Source organism: Myiozetetes cayanensis, unplaced genomic scaffold, assembly GCF_022539395.1.
Source record: "Myiozetetes cayanensis isolate MyiCay16 unplaced genomic scaffold, myiCay2020 scf7, whole genome shotgun sequence".
Classification (NCBI taxonomy): domain Eukaryota; kingdom Metazoa; phylum Chordata; class Aves; order Passeriformes; family Tyrannidae; genus Myiozetetes; species Myiozetetes cayanensis.
Window position 1 is genome coordinate 19,556,638 of NW_026087964.1, and position 19,247 is coordinate 19,575,884.

Genomic DNA, 19,247 nt, shown 5'->3' on the forward strand with positions numbered 1-19,247 from the left:
CTTTGATTAAGCAGCTAAAAACATAGTTTCTTGAAAATGTAAACTAAGTTTACACTGTTGTGAGTAAAAATAGAGTCACACTGGTAGATACACAAAGACTATGTATATTCAGTTTAGATCACTGAAGGAACTGTTACTAAAAGTAAAGTAATCATTGTGCAGTTGAAATATATCAAAGCCTTCAGTCTCCAAAAAAAAAAAAGTTAGACATGTAGATTTTTAGATCCATGGTGATCTTGCACAACATTAATTCATTAGTAGGAGATAATAATACAATGATAAATGTTAAGAGTAATGTTATTTCTGTTTCTCTCATATTTAACACAGCTTTAGTTTAAAAAAAGGATTAGTATTAGCTGTTTACAAGTTATTTAATTTTATAATGCAAGTTACTATTCAGTAGCAACTTAACAGAAACCACAATTAAAGAATTGATTGCTAAAGAAATAGAAACAGTTCTTAGTGTAATAAATTGTATAAACAGAGAATTTGAGTAAATGTGTCCTCAGATTTTCACCTAGTTATGCAACTTATGCACAACATGTCTTTCTAGTTACTGAAAAAGAGTACAATATATAATTTAATAGCTGTGTTTAGCTTCAGCTCATTTTGTCTAAAGGATTATAAACCAACAAGGAACCAGTAAAGAAAATAACTAAGGTAAAATGCAAAGCAAGGTTACATTGTTTAAATCAAGAGTTCTTCTATAATGATTCTGCTGGTAGGGATCAATCCACCCAGGCCAGCTACCTCCAATCTTCAGGACAGCATGTGGGAAGGGTATGCTCCCAGTTCCCTCCTGAGGGGAACTGAGAGCAACAGAGTTTGTCACTGCAGCCTGAGGAACCTTCAAGAATGTGCCATCAGCACTGGCAGAAAAGGGTGGGTTTGCAGTGTAGCTGTCCACAGCTGGCTTGGCTAATCTTGGACCTTGGGTAGAAGTTGATCATTTGGATTTCTTCTATAAAAATCAGATTTGTATTTACAAATAAATACAATTTGTTTGCATTGAATATACAAACAGGACATTGTGAGTATACTATAGTATATTCACAGGAGTTGCTCTGAAATTCACAAGAGCAAAACAAGAAGCAAATTTTTGTTTGGTTTGGTTTTTTTCTTGGATGGCTGAGTCAAAATGGCCTAGTAGCTTTCCTCAGTTTCGGAAGCTCTCAGGCCATCAGCAGAGAAAGTTTGTATGCTATTCAGTGCAGCAAGGCTTGATTACTTGGCTTGTATCTTGAAACATCACTGAAGAAGCAATTATAATAATATCGGAAATATCACTTAAGTTTCTTTTAATCCAAATTTAGCTTTACATCCTATATTAGAATTGATCTTGCTGATGTTTTACCGTTATTCCTACTATTTTCTATATAACAGAGTGTCTAGTAGACCTCTGCAGAAGCATGAATGAGAGTAAATATATACTTCTTAGTTTAGGTCAGAAGCTACAAATGAAATTAATTTGCCTTCTGCAAGAGAATGAAAGGGAACGAGAAACTGAAAATCGAGAAGGTCAAGAAATCGCCTCCTGCTTTCCTTTTTAAGAGTGTTATGAATGGATGATCTTGCCTTTTTTTGCTGGTCAGTTTTAGGGAATATCACGTTCATTTATGAGTTTTGCTCCAACTAAACTGATGTGCCACTTTGCTTTGTTGTCCAGAGCTTCCAGCAAAGACCTTTGAACATATTTAGTCCCTCAGTGAATAACTTACATTTTAGCCAAATAAATCAAGGTTTGGTCTCTTAAGGAACCCTCATAACCAGGCATTTTAACGCTGTCTAAAGCCAAAAACCTTAGATCTTTGTTAAACCTCTTTTACGTTTAAGCCCATCTTACTTCTAAGATGATGAATTATTTGGGTAGGTGAATAAATGGTGGTATCCTATGAGGTACGACCATAGTTTGTGTTCGTACATTTACCCCACTAACCCTTTTGTAAAGAGATTTGGATACTTGGATACTGTATCAAGAATCAAGGAGTTAATAGAGAACTAATGCCAGCGAAGAATTGGGGGACCACTGGGGAGGGAAGGCTCAAATGCTGCAGTTTCATCTGCGGAAGAATCTCCCTGAAGCCATTGGCGCTGTGGGTAGGGCTGGAGGGACAGACCCTCGCTTGTCTCCCAGGCTGGATGCCAGCAGAGCAGCCAAGACAAAGTGCAGATTTCTGCCAGAGCTGGGTTTTGGTGCCCAAGTTTGCACAATGCCCCTGTCAGAAAACACTGCGCTGCTGCTCAGTGTGATTCTCCAGGTCAGTTTATGTTGGGGTAAAATGTTGTTACCAATTGACAGCTTTCAGATAAATGCAGATTATCACAAAATGCTGAGCATTTTAAATGCACTGTTTTCTGTATGCCAGTCACTCACCGCCTTCCCCTGCAGGGGCCTGGCGATGACTGAGGAATATGCACTCAGCATCTGAAATGAAGTCAGTCCTGTGGTGAAACCCCTCTGTTACTCAGCAGTTAAGTTCCCTTTGGAGCTGTTTGCTTTTATTCTTCATCCTTCCATTTCTTTTTCTGTGTGCCAGGCCTGAAATGCACCTGCTCTGCTTACATGTTCCCAGTTTGGTGGGAGAGGTCTAGCTCACACGGCTTCTTTGTGACTGGGCAGGTGTAGTAGGGCAGTGTCCTCTGTATTTGTAAGGTACATTAGAGATGCTTTAAAGCTCCACTCTGAGGAGTAGAGCTTTCCACGGTGAAATTCCGGGCCATATAGATTGCAATTTACCAAGGTTATACTCTTGAATCATTTATGCCTTTCTGAATTAATTTCTCATGAGTATCTTCTTTCAGGTTCATGTCGACCTTCAGAGTTAACAAGCCAAGCCCAATAAAGTAGCTGAGCTTGTTCTTTTGTACAGGTTCTGCCCTCTGCAATTCAAAACAGAACTTTTAGCCTCTAGTCAAAAAACTATTTGCTTTCCTTTGCTGAAAAGTTGTCTGGAAATTGGTGCTTGCTGTCTTCATGTGGTTAACGTGTTTTGGCCCAACCAGTAGGAAAAACATTAGTAAATCCTGCAGGTTCAGGGAAAACTCCAGGTCCTATCAGAGATGGACGGTACAACTAAGGGTTTGTTTGGATTTTTTGCCATTATATACATATGTCTGCAGCACCAGAGTTTAACTTTGTTTGCTTTACATTTGATGATCTAAAATACTGTTTCACATCATAGCCTGCTTTTTTGAATGGCTACTGTAATAAACCAGTCTTTTACGTGCACTAGAGGTGTTTCTCAGTACACAAAGGCAGCAGTTTGGCTGTGGGTTCCCTAAGTAGAAATATCTTTAGGGAAAAGTCAAGCAAAGCACCTCTTTCTTCAGAGATCGGCTTACAGAAGTGCAAAAAAATTTGTAATTTCCGTTGTCCTGAATATAGAAGCTGCAGCATTTCTGAGAAACCTCTGCTTTAAGGGGATGTTGAAACTTTTTTACTGTGCAATCTAATAAATGCTATAAATACTTTAAAATAAAATGGTTCAAAAGACTTGTCAAAGTTGAAGGAACTCAGGTTGTGTATGGTGTATAAAGGTTGACTAATGATTTAACAAGTAAATCCTCAAGAGAAACACTGTTAATTGAGTTATAACTTGGCTGTATTTATTTATTTTTTTTTACATTAAGAAGCCTTTACAGCTCAGCTGTTCAAGCTGAAATGCTTATGGATGGCAATGACTGAGATTAAAAAAATCTCAGCCTCCAGTTTGTTAGTATTTTACTTATCAGTAAAGATATACAAACTATGTCAAGAGATACTTACTAATTTGTGTGGGGAGGTAAGGTAGTACAGCTGAGAAGAGCAGCTGGAATTCAGAGCAGAAGCTCAGGCAGGGAATGACATTAGCTAATGTGAATTGGTTTTATTACTGTGTTAACTGTACTGAGTTGTATCTGAGTTGTTGTCAATTATTCTTTTTAACCAAGTTACAATAACAAATGCTGATGTGAATTAATGCATAAATATTAAATTTTAATAGGAGAGTTTCAATGTAAAACCTTTCTGAAAAGCACTGTTTGCTTACTGAGAAGCAAAAGTGAGGTTTGGGTACCTTTACCCTGTTTCAGTGGACTAGACCATAACAACAGGGTATAACACCTCTTTTCTCTTGTGCCTCCAAGTTCTCAAAAGGCCAGGCCAGTATTCCCAGATCAGCTGGCCAGGTGTCTGGAAGCTGCAGTTATTAGCCTAGATGAAATCCCCTGTAGAAATCCACATTACTAAGTGGCATACAGCAACAGGTTGTTCAAGGGAAACTGCTGGTGCTGAGAGCAGGTTGTGTACCTCACTCCAGGAAGCAATTTTTACTTTGAACTGGCCTTTTTTTTTTTTTTTTTTTTACAGTTTTTACTTTGAACTACTAAAATTAGGATTTGCTGCCATGAACCAAATGCCTGTTTGCAGTGACATGCATCACAAAATGAAGGTTTAGTTCTATTTAAATGGATGACAGTTGTGGTGCTTTGAGACAGCTCCACAATGCAGTCCGTTGCACGTGAAGTGGATTGGGAGAATCCACTCTCAAACACATTTCTGGTCCAAAATAAAATAATGAAGTAGTCACACCTATATTGTACTTGAGAATCCAGTTGGAAAAGCTGGACAAACAGCATATACACAGCTTTAGAGGGAATGGCCCTGAAGCAAGGAATGGCGGCCAATCAGAGAATTTTTTTTTATTGGCCTGTTAACCTTTTGGCTACTGCTTAGTGAGAAGTTCAGGCCTGAGGAGGTCATCTGGAATTTCTGTGACCTAGACTTCTGTCTGTCACCAACTGAAGCTCTGTGAAGAGAGAGTAAAAGTGTTGAGCAGTGTGCATGTAAGCACATGTGTTGATGGTCGCATTTAAAAAAAAAAAAAATCATTCATGGCTGAAGTATTCTTCCCAGTTTGAAAGTTGCTGGCTTTAGACATGTGAATGTTTATACCTTTACATCACCATCACTATAATCAAAAACATTAATTTTTTTCGAGGGAGAACCTTGAATATGCAGCAACCAAACAGGATTTTCAGGTACAGATATTCTGTGACATTGCAGGTTTGAGGAGAAGAGACTCCTTGTGCATAGTTCACACAGGCACACTCCCAGCTACTGAAAATGGCAAAGCTGAGCTAAACTGAACAGCTGCTTTGTTTTTTCAGTCAAACATTTTGGGGGGGTTGTATGTTTATTTCAAGGAGCACTGTAGCCCAGTATCTAACTTAACAGTTGCCTCTCTACATTTACTGGACCATTGGTCTGCTGCATTATAGTACCAATGAGGTGAGCCCACTGAAGCCGTTGTCATGGAAATTTGGATGGTTAGCACTAAATGTTTTGTGTCTTTGGAACTTTTTATAGCTTCCAATCTCCTCAAATGCAAGTCATGGAAAAGGAGATTTGTGGAAGTGCTTTGGAGTTTTAGACCATTATGTACAAGAGGCCTGTCTTTAAAACTGGTGCTACTTACCCAGAAGCTACTGAACCAAAAATATGTGCTGGAATTTCAAATTTTGGCTAAGTCCCACTGGAATATTACCTGTAGAATTTATCATTCTGTGGAAGCAACATTTCTGCTTGACATACAGTCATCAAAGGACTTCTGTAGACTTGAGAAGTGTGGTTTTTTAGATGTGAACACAGTTCATGCAGCTGATGCTATTTTGTTTGTGAAGTGTGGAATCATACAAAAAATATTTATTGTAGGTTGTTGTAATTCAGTCAGCATTTTTTCCCTGGTATTTCTAGGGATTCAGTAATGCTTCCACAAATGTTTATAAAAACAACCAAAAAGGCCCAATCCCTTATATATTAGGCGTGGCTGGAATAACGGCAGTCCATACTGCTGGCATAATGTGGGGGGGAAGAAGTTGACATTAAAAGGAGTCTTTCCTAGAAGTATTTTTTCTTCCCTTCTTACTGCTTTCCTTCCGCTACTCTGTTAGTGTTCCACATAGAGCATCATTCTGGTATGCCCCTCCAGCTTCTCATGGAGACCCTGTAGGCCTGTTCATCTGCGTTTTAGAAATGTTGAATAATCACCACTCCCATTTGGGTTTTGTTGGTAAGTGTTTAAATATAGAATACTTCAGAAATATTGTGAAGGTCAGAATTCAGTCATTCTGGAAGTGGTGTGACAATGTGAACTGTCCAGCTTGGCTGCAATTCAACCTTTGGTAGTTGTCAGACTGATTTATCCTTTTCTAAAGAAACACGGCCTTAATTTGTGGAGAAAAGTGGAAGAACAAAAACTAATAATGAAAAATTTACTCTTGGAAGAGACTGGGTAGGCTTAAAATAGCAATTTCATAACCCAGAAAAGAGAACAGATTCAAAATTTATGTGTTTGTATTGTTATAAGTAGCAGCAGAATAAAATACGGTGTTACTTGCCTTTCAGTTATAAAAGACAATGAAACCACAACAAATTTCCCCACCACCACCAAAAAAAACCCAAAACCAAAAACAACCAACCAAAAAAAAAACCTGAAAATAACTCTTGTCCTGAAAGCTTTCAACCACCATTGCTGTACTTTTTCCATTTGTAACTATCTAAGAGTAGGCTTCCTTCTGTTTCCCACCCCATAGCCTCCAGCACAGTCCCAAGCCTGTCTCAATCCTCTGAAGGATGCATTCTGCACCCCTCCCAGAAAAAAGGATTTAATCTCTGTTGATAATGAATGAGCACATATATTTCTAGCTATTAGTTTGCAATAGATATTGCCTCTTTGTTGAGTAGTCACCTTGTAAAATGTGAACCAGGAGCCCTATAGGTAGGTATGACCACCAACTACATCTATGTCTTGAAGTGCTGTTTTGTGAAATTGTGTGAAAGGAAAGCTTTGAAACAAAATATGGAGAAGATAACACTATAAAGGTGTTAATACATTATTTGAAATATCTTTTGACTTACTCCACAGTTGTTGCTTACTAGTTTGTGGTACTGAACAAAGGAGCTGATAAACCAGTACAAGATGAAAAGAAATGGTTTTTACTGTAAGGACAGAAAGGGGCTGGAGAAATACAAATTAGTGAACACCATATAATAAGCCCACCAGGTATAGGGCAGAATATACTAATATTCTTCTCAGAAGCAGATTTTGTAGGAATACCCCTTCAGAGCCAAGTCAAGTGCTCTTGCATTTGGAGGTATACTAAAAGCCTGTGGAGACTTCCTGTCAACTGCAGTTTGGTTTTGGATTGTACATTTTTGTGGGAAGAGGTCCAAAAGTAAGCAGCAATCTGGGACATGGCAGTTTATTTTTGGAGAGTAGCCAGGTTTTGTTGTATTTCAGGCTTTAAGTAAGGTATGTCTTGAGAGCATGTGAGAGAAACCCTCCAAGGGTATCTGCAACGTGTTGCATCTCTCTTGGGGAGGAAGCACCACCACATAATAGAGCAGTCCAACTTCACTGGAACACCGAGTACAATTATGTTCTATTTCTGAGCTTGTTTACAGTACTCTATAAACAGATCCTGCAAATATTGGTTTGGGGTGGGTTTTTTTCTCCAAAGGGAAGAAAACCTTTTTGTACCTCTTTAAATTGCATGGAGTGTACTCCAATTCACATGACTTTGCAAAAGGTGTACCCTTTTCCATCAACCTGGGGAGTCATGAGGAAGGTTCTTGAGCTGAAATTTGACTGTAATATTAAAAGGAATGTGATACTATGAAAGTGGCATACAGTACTCATGACATCAGTCTACAGTACTTAGCAGTCTTCTGGAGTCAGCGTGGGAAGTCTAGTCCCCTTTACAGCTTTTTACAGTAATATATAAGCTGTAAGAGTATGTGTTGGCTACATGGAGCTCCACTCTTGGTGCTTACTGTGTCAGAGTCATCACAGAGGACTCTAGTGGCACCCACCAACCATAGTCCAAGTCAAAAAAAGCTACATTTAAACAGATGACTCTCTTCTGCCCCACACAGAATATCCTTTGAATTTTAGTGCACTCAGATTCATACTGTTACCAGCTTCTTCATGCATCCCTGCAAAATTCGAGTCTTAGCCTCACTTATCTCTTTCTCTGTATAATGCCCATTCACACCTTACTAAGTAAACCACACCCACAGGTAGATACATGTGTGATTGTTTTTCCTTTCATAGGCCTGTGGTGAAATTCAGTCATGGAGCTCTCCCTTATCAGGGCTGAAACAACACCTCTGTCTTGTTTTTGTAGATCTGGTTTCACAGTCCTTTCTAAGCAAAGCACCTGCACTGTGGTTGGTCCTGCTGGCTGCTACCGTGGCTACCCCTCCCAGCCCTCTGGTTTGAACTCTGACTTTGTTCTTCTTTTCAAAAGACGTTCGTGAGATCAGTTAAATGAGACACCCAATGCATTTTATGTGCTATAGAGAGAAATGAGCTAGACCAACTGGAAGATGAAGCTGCCAAGAATGGCAAAGTACACAGTTGTTTTATGAGCAGTGAGGATACTGCAGCAAAAATTCGGATTATATGTGTTGAGGAGGGAAGTCATGAAAGGTGAACTGTCTCTCTGTGCACCTGCCAATCTTGAGTACTTAGGGAGCTGTTGTTAAGAATGTCATTTTGGTTCTACCCGTAGTGCATTTGTTATGCACAGAAAAACTGACAGGAGCTTATAAAGATGGTCAGCAGCCAGGGACTGGAAAAACTATACATTTCCTCTTTCTCTGAATTAAATCTGTGTTTGAAAGTGGCTTTGTGGGAGGAATAAAAGCCAACAAATAGCAAAGGAAGAAAGCTAATAATTAAAGTATTCCATAGAACTGTTGATTAAGGGTGTATTCCATGGAACTGTTCATTAGGGGTTTATTGCATAGAACTGTTGATTAAGAGTCAAGGGGTGAAAATTTTTAAAGCGAGAATTGAAGTTAATGAGTGGGGAAAGTGCTCAAGGTGTAGGAGGCTGTAGAGCAGTGTCAAAGCAAGATAATGGAAGAAAAAAAAATCTCTGAAGACACTTGAGATAAGCCTGAATATAAAAGTCCTTTCACTGAAATAAAAATTACCTGCAAAAGTTCATAACTCCTTTCTACCTTGAATTTCTGCTAATGCCAGGGAATAAGGAAATTCTGTCTTGGAATTCCTACTTAAAACTTTCCTGGATGTGACCTCCAGTGCCTCATCTAAGTTTGAAGGTGGATCTAACTTGAAAGTTTGCCTTGCTTTATGTAGGAGACTGCACCATCAGAGGACACTTCTAAATTAAATTATTCTGTGATTCTGAAAGGAGAAATTGTGCAGTATCTCAATTTAAAGGAAGAATAATCCCAGTAAAATATATTAATTAAAATGCCTTAGATTTAAAAATTCTAAACTTTAGATTTATTGAGTGGAGATAAGTGTCCAAGAAATCAGTTGACCACTGGTGTGTGTTTAAGGATTGATAAGGACAGGAAGTGCTGATCTGTGCTGATTACTGCACAGCTGTTTTGTTAGAAGTGTGCTAAAAACAGACCAACTGCTTTCTATTACATATCAAGCTACTGAAGTCAAAGATTTTATGCAGGTTTTTTAAAAGTGCAAATAAATACTTTGCTGTATCATCTTTTACATATGTTGTATATGTTTAAAAAAATATTTTCCTTTCTGCTGTTCTACTGCTTTTACAAAGTATCTCGTGATTGTAAATACCTTATGGGTAACAAAAATATTTCTATCTGTCCTGATACAATTAGATAGCTTCTCCCAAGATTATGTAGCTGTGTACTCTATTTTTTCTGTAGCAGTGCTCTTTAGTAAAATAGAGAAGGAAAGGTATTAACAGCAAAAAGTATGTTAGACTTCTTGACATACTTTATTGAACCTGCTGTGGTTAGAAAAAAGGCAAGTAAAAACACTTAAAAATCATTCAGATGTCCTCTCACAATTGAATAAGCTGGCAAAATTCAATCAAAACATTACTTGTTGCAAGAGCTTTGTGAAAAAATTTTAAGGCTTTGCTATAGCCACCATGGTGTGAGACCTTCTGAGGTTCAGCCTAAGATCTGACCCTAATGTTTTTCAGTCTCCAGCAATTTATGGAGTCTGTTGTGTAAGACCAGTTCCTGACAGCACAGGTCTGTCTTATATTAAACAAAACCACCTACGCCCTTGAAATAGTTAAGCCTGTGCTTGAGCCCTTCACTGACCTGAAGCCTTATGAAGAGACTGATAGGTACAAACTGGCAGATTTATACTGTAGGTATAAACACTGCATAACGTCTAAAATAATAAATTATCCAACTTTTTTCTTTTTTTCACCTAGTCCTGCCAGCTGATGTGTTAACAGTTCTTTTCCTGTGGCACGCTTTGCTTTCTGACCTACCGTGTATAAAAGAAATGGGAAATCTTTTTTGAGCGTAGTCTTATTTACCAAAGGGCAGCTGTTGCATTCAACTGTTACTGGGTTTTTTTCTTTAAAATAGTTTCTAACTCTTTCTCAAATCTGACAGGCTAAAGGTGTTGACATGCTTGTATGTAAACTAACAGGGTGACTTGTTGCATGCAACTGCAGTTTCTGCCCCTTGTTCTGCAGATGCAGCAAACCTCTGCATGCTTAAAAAATAATTGCCATCTGTCACGATTTGGTGCATGGCATAGAAGCTGTAGCCATGTGCCTCTCATAACTGAATAACGTGCACTAGAAAGTTCTAGGTGTTCATTTGTATTTTGCTTGAATGCCCAAGAGTGAAGTCACCGGAGTACTCAGCATTTCAGTTCCCTGCTTTGTCTCAGAAAAATAAACATTCTTATTATAGCAGAAATACCATGGGTATACTTTAAAATAAATTAAAAAAATCGCAACAGTCCAGTGTTAGTTTTAATGGTTACAGATACACAATCTTTTACTGTATTTAATTCAGACACTCTTAAGTGGAAAAAACTTTGCCTAGTTACAGTTCAGCTATGTCTTCTGTTAAGCAAACTTGTTTGGCCTGGAGTGAGTGATAAGAAGGTAACTTTCTGTGTTTGGTAAAGTTTCATCGTATCTTACACTGTTGTTCTATACTTAGTTTTGTGGGTTTAGGGAAATAATTTTAGGTCAGCAGCAGTGGTTTTTCTGATTACAGAAATAATCTTTATCCACTAATTACATATTTATATTGAGAAACAAGTCAGAAAACACTTAAGAATAGAACTGTGAAGGAAAAAAGAGGTTTTACATCAGGAAGAAATCATATGTGTGCAACAGTCTTCCCCCACTGTCTTAGCAAGTCTAGATTAGTGGGCACAATTACCTGTAGGTGTGTATAGGAGTGGTTGGTATCTAAAGGTGACCTTGGGAGCTCATCTATTTCAGCCCCCTGCTCAGGACTACATCCAGCCAGAGTCTGCAAGGATTAAAACTCTGCAACCTCTCTGAGCAACCTGTGCAAGCTTGTGGCCACCCTTATGATAAAAAATGATCTTTTTCTTATGTTCAGAAAGAACCCACAACCTTTAAAAGACTCCAAGCAAGATTAACTTAATTCAGGAGCAGCTTCATCCCTGCTGCTTTTTGGTACAAATTGGAGAGCCATAAAACCTTATTCTGTTTACATCTTAATTAATTCCTGGAGGTTTGCAAGAGATGTGGTTACTAATCACCCAGTGGCATGCAGCTTAATCTGGAAACATTCCATCTGTGGTTAATAAACATTTACCAAGATAGAGCCTACATCTTTATTTTAATAATTGGAAATAATCATATTTATTTTTAACTAGTGTTTACTTTGTGTTTATATACTCAGCACCCAGGTCTCTTTGCTGAGGGAGTCAGTGTCAGAGGGTACACAGGGGCAAGTGGATTGTTCATTTCTCAATACTTGCACAAAAGGCTTGGAATGGCACAGGTAGATAAAAAGAGCACAAATCTTGATCAGAACAAGAACAGTTCCAGGGAAATATATATCTTGGTTTTCTTCTCATTCATCGGGGATCTTGTCCTTACCAACGAAAATAAATAAATGTTTAACTTAAGTAAGGGTCACAGAAAAGTGAGGTAGTGATTTGCTGCTTCTGATGCTGCTGCATCAGTTGCCTAATCAGAAGTATATAAAATCATATTAGCAGACTGTGAAATTCTTTTAGATTTGTAAGTGGGAACAGAAGAGTCAGTGTTTTTCAGTAAATCTAGCACGGAAGCCAGCTGTTACTTATCAATGACATGATTCAAGCCTTAGCATGTGTGAAAATAAATAAATAAGTACTCCCCTTGATTTTCCATCAACAGGCGTGCTGAGTCTCCTTAGACATAAAGTTTATTAATGCCTTGTCAGGGCTTTAGCTCAGCTGTAACACTTGCATTGCCTGCATTGCTGGAAACTGCTTGTAGTCATCAGCAGGCGTGATGTGGGGCGAGCTTAACCCTAGTTGAGATAGTGGCACTCTTTGTCTGAGTGAGAGCTGATGTTCCTGACCTCAACAAAGTAAGCATGGTCCAAAAAATACCTCAGTCCTTTTCTGTCACTTCTGCAGCCTCAGCAAACCAGAGGTAGGGTTGCATATTTCTGTGGGTATCCTGGGTAACTCAAAAGTAAAATTGCCTATGGCTGGTGAGTCCAGACACTCCCACAAGAGTAAAATGTGTTTATTGAAAGTGCTAAAGCAGTTGCAGCTTGAAATATGGGTATAATAAAATTGTTTGTTTTACTGTCATCCTAAAAAACAGTAAAAATTGATTCTTTGAAGGAGTATTAGGAAAATAAAACTGAGGTAAGCCTTGAGCTCATTGTAGAGCAAATTCATATTGTTTGAGGTACTAAAGATTTGTTATACCCTTATGTTCTTCTTGTATATGATTAAGAAATTAAGCACAAAGCTCAAGGCTTTCTGACTGGTTTGTGACATATCAGAGAATGGACTTATGAATTGCTAACCCTAGTTTTCTTACCCTTCTTCCCCATTGTCTTTGCTGAATGATTCGCTGATGACTCATGCCTTGCGTTCAAGGGTGAAGTAATGCTTCCTGAGTCCTCTTATTTATTTAGTAATCTGTTCCTTATTTCCATGTTGTTTTAAACCCACTAACTGTATGTGTGCATGTCTGTCTATCTATCTACCTATCCTTCCATTTCTATCTGTGTTTCCTTGTCCATAAAAAGAATCTTATTGAGGTCTTTATGAGCGAACATTGAGAATATAACCATTTGGTTTTCACTGTTCAAATTCTTTTTCTCTAAGTCCTTTTCTGTTTCCTGAGTTGGTTTATGTACATTATGATTAAGCAATAGATAACCATAAAAATATCTGAAAAAAACAGAGGTCATGTCTCTGAAATATTCTTTAGGTTTAGAGATGCCTTTTCTCATAGGGGAGATGATTCTTCTGGGCTGCTATTTTAGTCTGCTGCTCCCAGACTTCTTTCTGTACTATCTGCAACCAAATACGTGTAAGTAAAGCAAGTTTCAGTTGATGCTTGACAGATGAGATTTGTTTTGTCAGGAAATTAGCACACTTCACACGGATTTTTCTCAAAGTGATTTTGGTAAATAAAAAAGCTGGCAGAATTATCAGTTGTAATCATAGATGGTGGCCCCACACTTCTGTTGCAGAGGCTGCAAAAGAACCTTAATCTACTAGGTCAGTCAAAGCAGTGTGATGTAAGCAAGCATGAGCCCCGCAGCAGCTTAGCAGATAGCATATGCATATTACTGCCTTTAACCATATCAGCAACTGTGACCATTTAGTGTCACTAAAAATGTGTCAGATGGCAGTTTGGGTTCTAATTACAACATCTGTTGGTCTGTAGCAGACTGCCTCTCCTACATATGCCCTGTAGGTCATACTGTATGTGGAAGTAATATTATTTTGAAGTGTCATCTAGGATAGTAGGATAAAAAATAGCATCTGAAATAAGGAATAGGTTTCTTTAAAAAAATACAGGCATCTGCAGTTTAAAAAAACAAACAAACACCAAACTGCCATAATAATGCAATATGCTGTTATGAAAGGGAAAGCAAATTTACAGGAGACTCATTAATCTGGATGACAAGTGTTTGAGTAACACAAATATAACTGACATTAACTGTCTTTACCAATTAATTAGTCCATGGTTTCTGGTATGCTTTCTAAAGCATTCTTATGTTTCATTTTTGAAGTTGGAATTTGTCATGTTACACTGGTTGCTTCAGGGGCAAAAGTTTTACTGGAAACACAGAGGATGAAGCTCTTTTGACAAAGTGTTGATGATGGTGAACTCCCGGCAGGGAGACAAATGAGCAGTTCCTCTTGTCACTGTTTAACTGCTATAATGTGTCTGTCGAACAAATACAAGATCACTTCAACTGATCTTTTCTTTTTGAAAACAAAATCAAATCACAAATTACAAAATTACAAATTACAAAAGAAAAATCACAACAGGGAACACCTCTTAATTTTGCAACTTTTTTGTCATAGAGCACCAGATGCTAATGTTGTGTATTTTTTCTCCTCCTGTAGGTGCCTGAGATTATAAGCTCTATTCGACAAGCTGGGAAAATTGCTCGCCAAGAAGAGTTTCAGAATAATCTCTCAGATATTGAAGACCCTTTTGCCAAAAAGTTTGAAGTGCTGTTCTGTGGACGGGTGACAGTAGCACATAAAAATGCACCTCCAGCACTCATAGATGAATGCATAGAGAAATTTAATCGTGCAAGCTCTACAAAAAATTCAGATTTCAACTCATCATCCCAACAACATGAAACTGCCAATAACTTCGGAGGCTTCTCTTTCAGTAGCAAATTTCGGTCTGTCTTCCAGCCCTTGGTCAGTGAAGAGGAGGAGAAGAGACCAATTAGGAAATCTTTTTCTCAGCCTGGGCTTCGTTCCTTTGCTTTTAAGAAGGATTTCCAAGAGGGAAGCCATAGAAGTAACAGCTTTGTCAGGTCTTTTGAAGAAGATGCAATTTCACTGAACCTAAAAAGTCAGCTTATCTATGGACACAGTGTTGTGCAGCCAACTGACATCGCAGAAAACCGGACGATGTTGTTTACGGTAAAGCAAGATTTGAGGCTCCTGGTGGCATTTTCACAGTTTGGAGTTTGGAGTGGCAAGCACCAAAGCAGATGTTCGGACAGATGGCAGTTACTTCTTTGATAATTTAATTACAATTACCAAAGCTTAACTTAAACTTGCCTATGTCTCTGGAGAGCATTACCTGTTAGTGCAAATTGGTTTACATGTTCAAAATAAGTTTATATTAAATAGTTTAAAACTGCACTACCTGAAACATTTGGCTTCTAAAGTTAGCTTTTAGAAAGCTATGGCAAGTTAGTAGGTAGTTTTACAATTGCAGAATGGTACATAGTTACAACAAGTAGTAACAGCAGAAATAAATTTCCAGATGAATGAGTTATATGTAACTAGAGCAGAAGGACCAAACCATGACTGAGAGCTCGTAAACCTTATGTCCCATATAAGCAGTGTAATTCATGAAAGTGCTCCTGCTGCCAATGTCTGTGTAATGATAAATAGTGTAAAAACTTGCTATGCTACTGCACACGTGCCTCCACTCCTGCCCTGCTTTGGTGTGGCTAGCAGTGCCCTTGCCTAGGTAGGTGAGCAGCAAAAGTATTTTCCAAGATCTGAGAAGCAAGTAAGGAATGTGTTACTTGCTTGTCTCCTAATCCTCATGATAGATAAGCTGTATTTTATATATATATATATGCATATGTATCTTGTGTCTTATAAGCACAATGCAAACCTGGAGCTAATACTGCAATGGCTGACTATTCTGAGGTCATCTTGGATCTGTCAGCTACTGTTGAGGCTGGGCATTTTTAAGGACAGTAACAGAGTGAGTGTGTGCAACTAAAACAAGTTTTTTGCAGGGGGCTTTTATGTCTCTTAAAAATAACACAAAGAAAGTGTTGTAGTTAGTTATACCTGATTTGAAGCTTCTGTTTGGCTGTGGCAGGCTGGCATCAGACAGAGAAGTGGAAGAAGATGGAGAGAAATTTTCTTCCCCAATAAAAAGAAATCCATGTTTGCCTTCTTCCCCTGACATGTATTTCACACAGAAAATATAGATACCATTTGTAATAATGCCTAATTTTAAAACAAATCATGAGTCCATTATTAGTTTATGGCACATATTTTAGAGAGATTATAGATGAACTGCCTAGATCCAGATCCTCTTACTCCAGTGAGTGCATTTTCAGTTTATATTAAATAAATGCCACAGTTCTGAAAGACACGTGCACCTTCATCCTGAACATGAAATGTGCTGACAGGCACATTTACCACTTGTGGGGCTCTGCTGATCTGACTTTGTGTCTTGGGTTGCTTTTTGCCTGAGAAAATATTGTTTAGTATGCACAGCTGTATTCTTTTGCTATTCAGCCACTCTAAATTCAGCTCAATATCAGGAAGTGAAGTAACTGTACTTTGTGCCTTCAGCATCCACAAGAGAGGAGCTCGTGACAGGGCTGAGTTTGTTGTTTAGCTGTCCCCTGTGTTCAGCAGGTTCTGAGTAGGGGCAGCATGCACAGGTTTTCAGCTTTGCTCATCCCTTTTTGTGTGGCTACATAAGAAACAGGAGCCCCTGGTGGTCTAGTGGTAAAGGCGCGGCGCTATCACCGCCGAGACCCGGGTTCGATTCCCGGTCAGGGCCACTCCCGGGCAGATGGAGCTCGTTAGCCCTTAAAGGCAACCCACCTACGTCCTGAGGACCTCGCTGCCACCGTCCAAGCTCGCTTGGCCCCGGCAGATGAACCTTAGGATTAAAGGGTGGGCTCAGTTCCGCGCACACTGTGTCTCACCTAAAAAATCCAATGCGCAGGCTGGAAGGTGTAAAGACCTTCCCCGGATCTTCGCTCACGAAGATTGGCCATTATTAATTAACATAAGAAACACTTACTAGTAACTTTATATCCAGAAGAATAAGAATTGTTGGTATGTTCTTAGTTAAAGTTCTTGGATTTTCCCCAGGATTGCAGCAAGGGTTGGTTGGTGGATGAGGTGTGAAAAATACTCTTCCCTAAAATCTGATATTAGACTTGTCTTTAACGGGCTCTGTGTTGTGCTAGAAAATAGGAGGATTTGATTTTTTTCTGTTACAGTCGTACAAAGATTTTGCCAGAAGTTGAAAAATTGAAAACAGTAGTTTCACTCTTAAAATGCTCTTCGCCCATCAAAAGTTAGCATCAGCTTTTTGGGTCATTTGCTGTACAAATGACCTACAGATCAAATTAGCTTTGAAAATATACTTCAGTAAAGTCATATATATATTTTGAGTTTAAGGCTTTAAATTAAATGTTATGTGTCTTAAATAAGTAAATAAATAAAACCCTAAAAATAATTAGCTTGAATATAGGGAGAGGCACCCACTTGGATTTAAACTTTAGGATAATTTCATGAAGTAGCTTTTGTGAAAGTGGTACATGTCAAGACTGCAGAAAATAAGAAAAAGGGAGTGTGAGTGTATTTCTCTCAGTGCAAAGTAGGTTACTTGTGGTATTACATTGTTCTCATCTGTTTAAACACCATTGTCAGTCTCTTGTCTTAACTGTGAAACTAAACCTCAGAGCAGTAGTGTGCAGAGCTCTCAGTGCCAAATCAATGTTGATTCAGTATTGTCTCTGGTAATAACACACTAATAGGTCTAAATATACAGGTAGGAAAAAAATTGAGATTTTTGTTCAGGAAAGATTTTTATAGTGAGACAAAAGGAATTGTAATGTTACTTGTTATCATCTTGCTATTCATTTTGCTCTTTTTAGATTGGCCAGTCTGAAGTTTACCTTATCAGTCCTGACACAAAAAAAGTCGCAATTGAAAAAAGCTTTAAAGAAATATCCTTTTGTTCTCAGGTAAGGTTGCAGTGTATTCTTTCTCTCCTTCTTTTTTTTCTTTTTGTTTTTGTTTAAATATTCTCTACTTGTGAATGCTCATGTACTCCTCTCTCCTAGCATTCCAAATGGATTCTCTCAACAGCAGTTTCAGTAATAGCTATTGAAAAGTTTCCAGTTAATCAGTAATATTTTAAAACTACCATTCTTCTTTCATGCTTTGCACACTGTGATTTCTGAGATAAAGACTCACTTCTTGGTAAAGTGGATGAATAATATGAAGTAGAAGGAACACACAGGTCACATCTGATTTGAGATTGCAGTGGGAGTGATTCACAGTTGTGCAAATCTGCGGTTCTCTGAGCCATGTTTTTCAAGAAGCGAGAATGAAAGCAGAAAAGCTATATGTAAGAGTTATCTGAAAAATACTTCAAAAAGACGTCTTTTTCAAGAGTGTAAGTTGCATGTATATAAAAGAGGGCAATCCTCTGCCATGCAGAGGTAGTATGTGTGATGCACTGAGAGTGAGCAGGTTTCAAACCTCTTCATTCACTATCAATCTCTGTTCCTTGTGCCACGGAGTTTGCTTCCCCATCCTTTTGCCTCTGACTTTTTTGGATTTTTCTTAGTCTTTTTTCCATAAATTACTTTGTTTTTTAATTTGATGGTGATAGATTTCAACACTTAAGATTCAGGTACCTATTCTGAAAATTTCAGAGTAAACATAAGCTGTTTGCATGCTGTCAGATCAAGAGCTTTTAAGATAAGTCCTTGATCACAGAAAAATCTTCATCACCATCTTTCTTTGAGCCATCTCCTTAGGCAGGAGCTAGTTAGGTAGACTTGGTGGCTTGCCCTGAAGGGCTGCAGATGATTGTGCTACTCAGAGTAGCAGGAGTGAGATTCTGATTGAATTCTCCCCTGTTGTCTGAAGAAAGTGCTCCTGGTCAAATGATACGTCAGTTGGGCAAATATTGATATTGGGGTACAGAACGTTTCTTCCCCAACTATGCGCATTCCAGAACACTTGAGGGAACAATCTTATCTTGATCATACAAGAACTTTAATAGTCTTTTCTTGAAGGCACTGGAGTTAAAATACAAGGAAGATAAGAATCAGTACTTAATTTCCAGAATGCCCAATCCATCACTGAGATATTACAATGGCAGAAAGAAGTATGTGGTCCTGGGGCAGTATCTGAAACAGCACAGACCATTTGCCAGCAGTGTTGCAGACAGGGCCATGATCTCTGGGCTTCTTATACCACAGCAGTTGGGTTTTCAGGAGAAGAAAATGGGCTTTCAGAAGAAGAAACCTGGGCAGGAAGGTTAGGGTGAGAACTTGATGCATTCTGTCCTTTGTTCAGCTGGCATGATCTGAACATTTGATGTTACCATTTTGAATGATAAGACAATATTGTCCAGATTGTGTAAGGGTATCTGATGCTACAATGTTTTCTTTTTTTGGAACACATGGCCATTCTGTTTTACAGAAATATTTACTTTTTACACTTTTTAATGCTTTTTAAAATGTTTTCTTCACGATA

The 19,247-nt window shown here is 38.4% G+C and overlaps 1 protein-coding gene across 7 annotated transcripts in view; it reads left to right on the forward strand.

The window, feature by feature from the left end:
• TBC1D1 (TBC1 domain family member 1) overlaps positions 1 to 19,247 on the forward strand; it is a 99,135-nt gene that overhangs the window by 32,302 nt on the left and 47,586 nt on the right. For all 7 annotated transcript variants that reach the window (XM_050338237.1, XM_050338236.1, XM_050338239.1 and 4 more), the window contains 2 exons: positions 14,373 to 14,906; positions 17,633 to 17,722. In XM_050338237.1, coding sequence (XP_050194194.1) covers positions 14,373 to 14,906; positions 17,633 to 17,722 — 624 coding nt within the window. The remainder of the gene's footprint in view (positions 1 to 14,372; positions 14,907 to 17,632; positions 17,723 to 19,247) is intronic.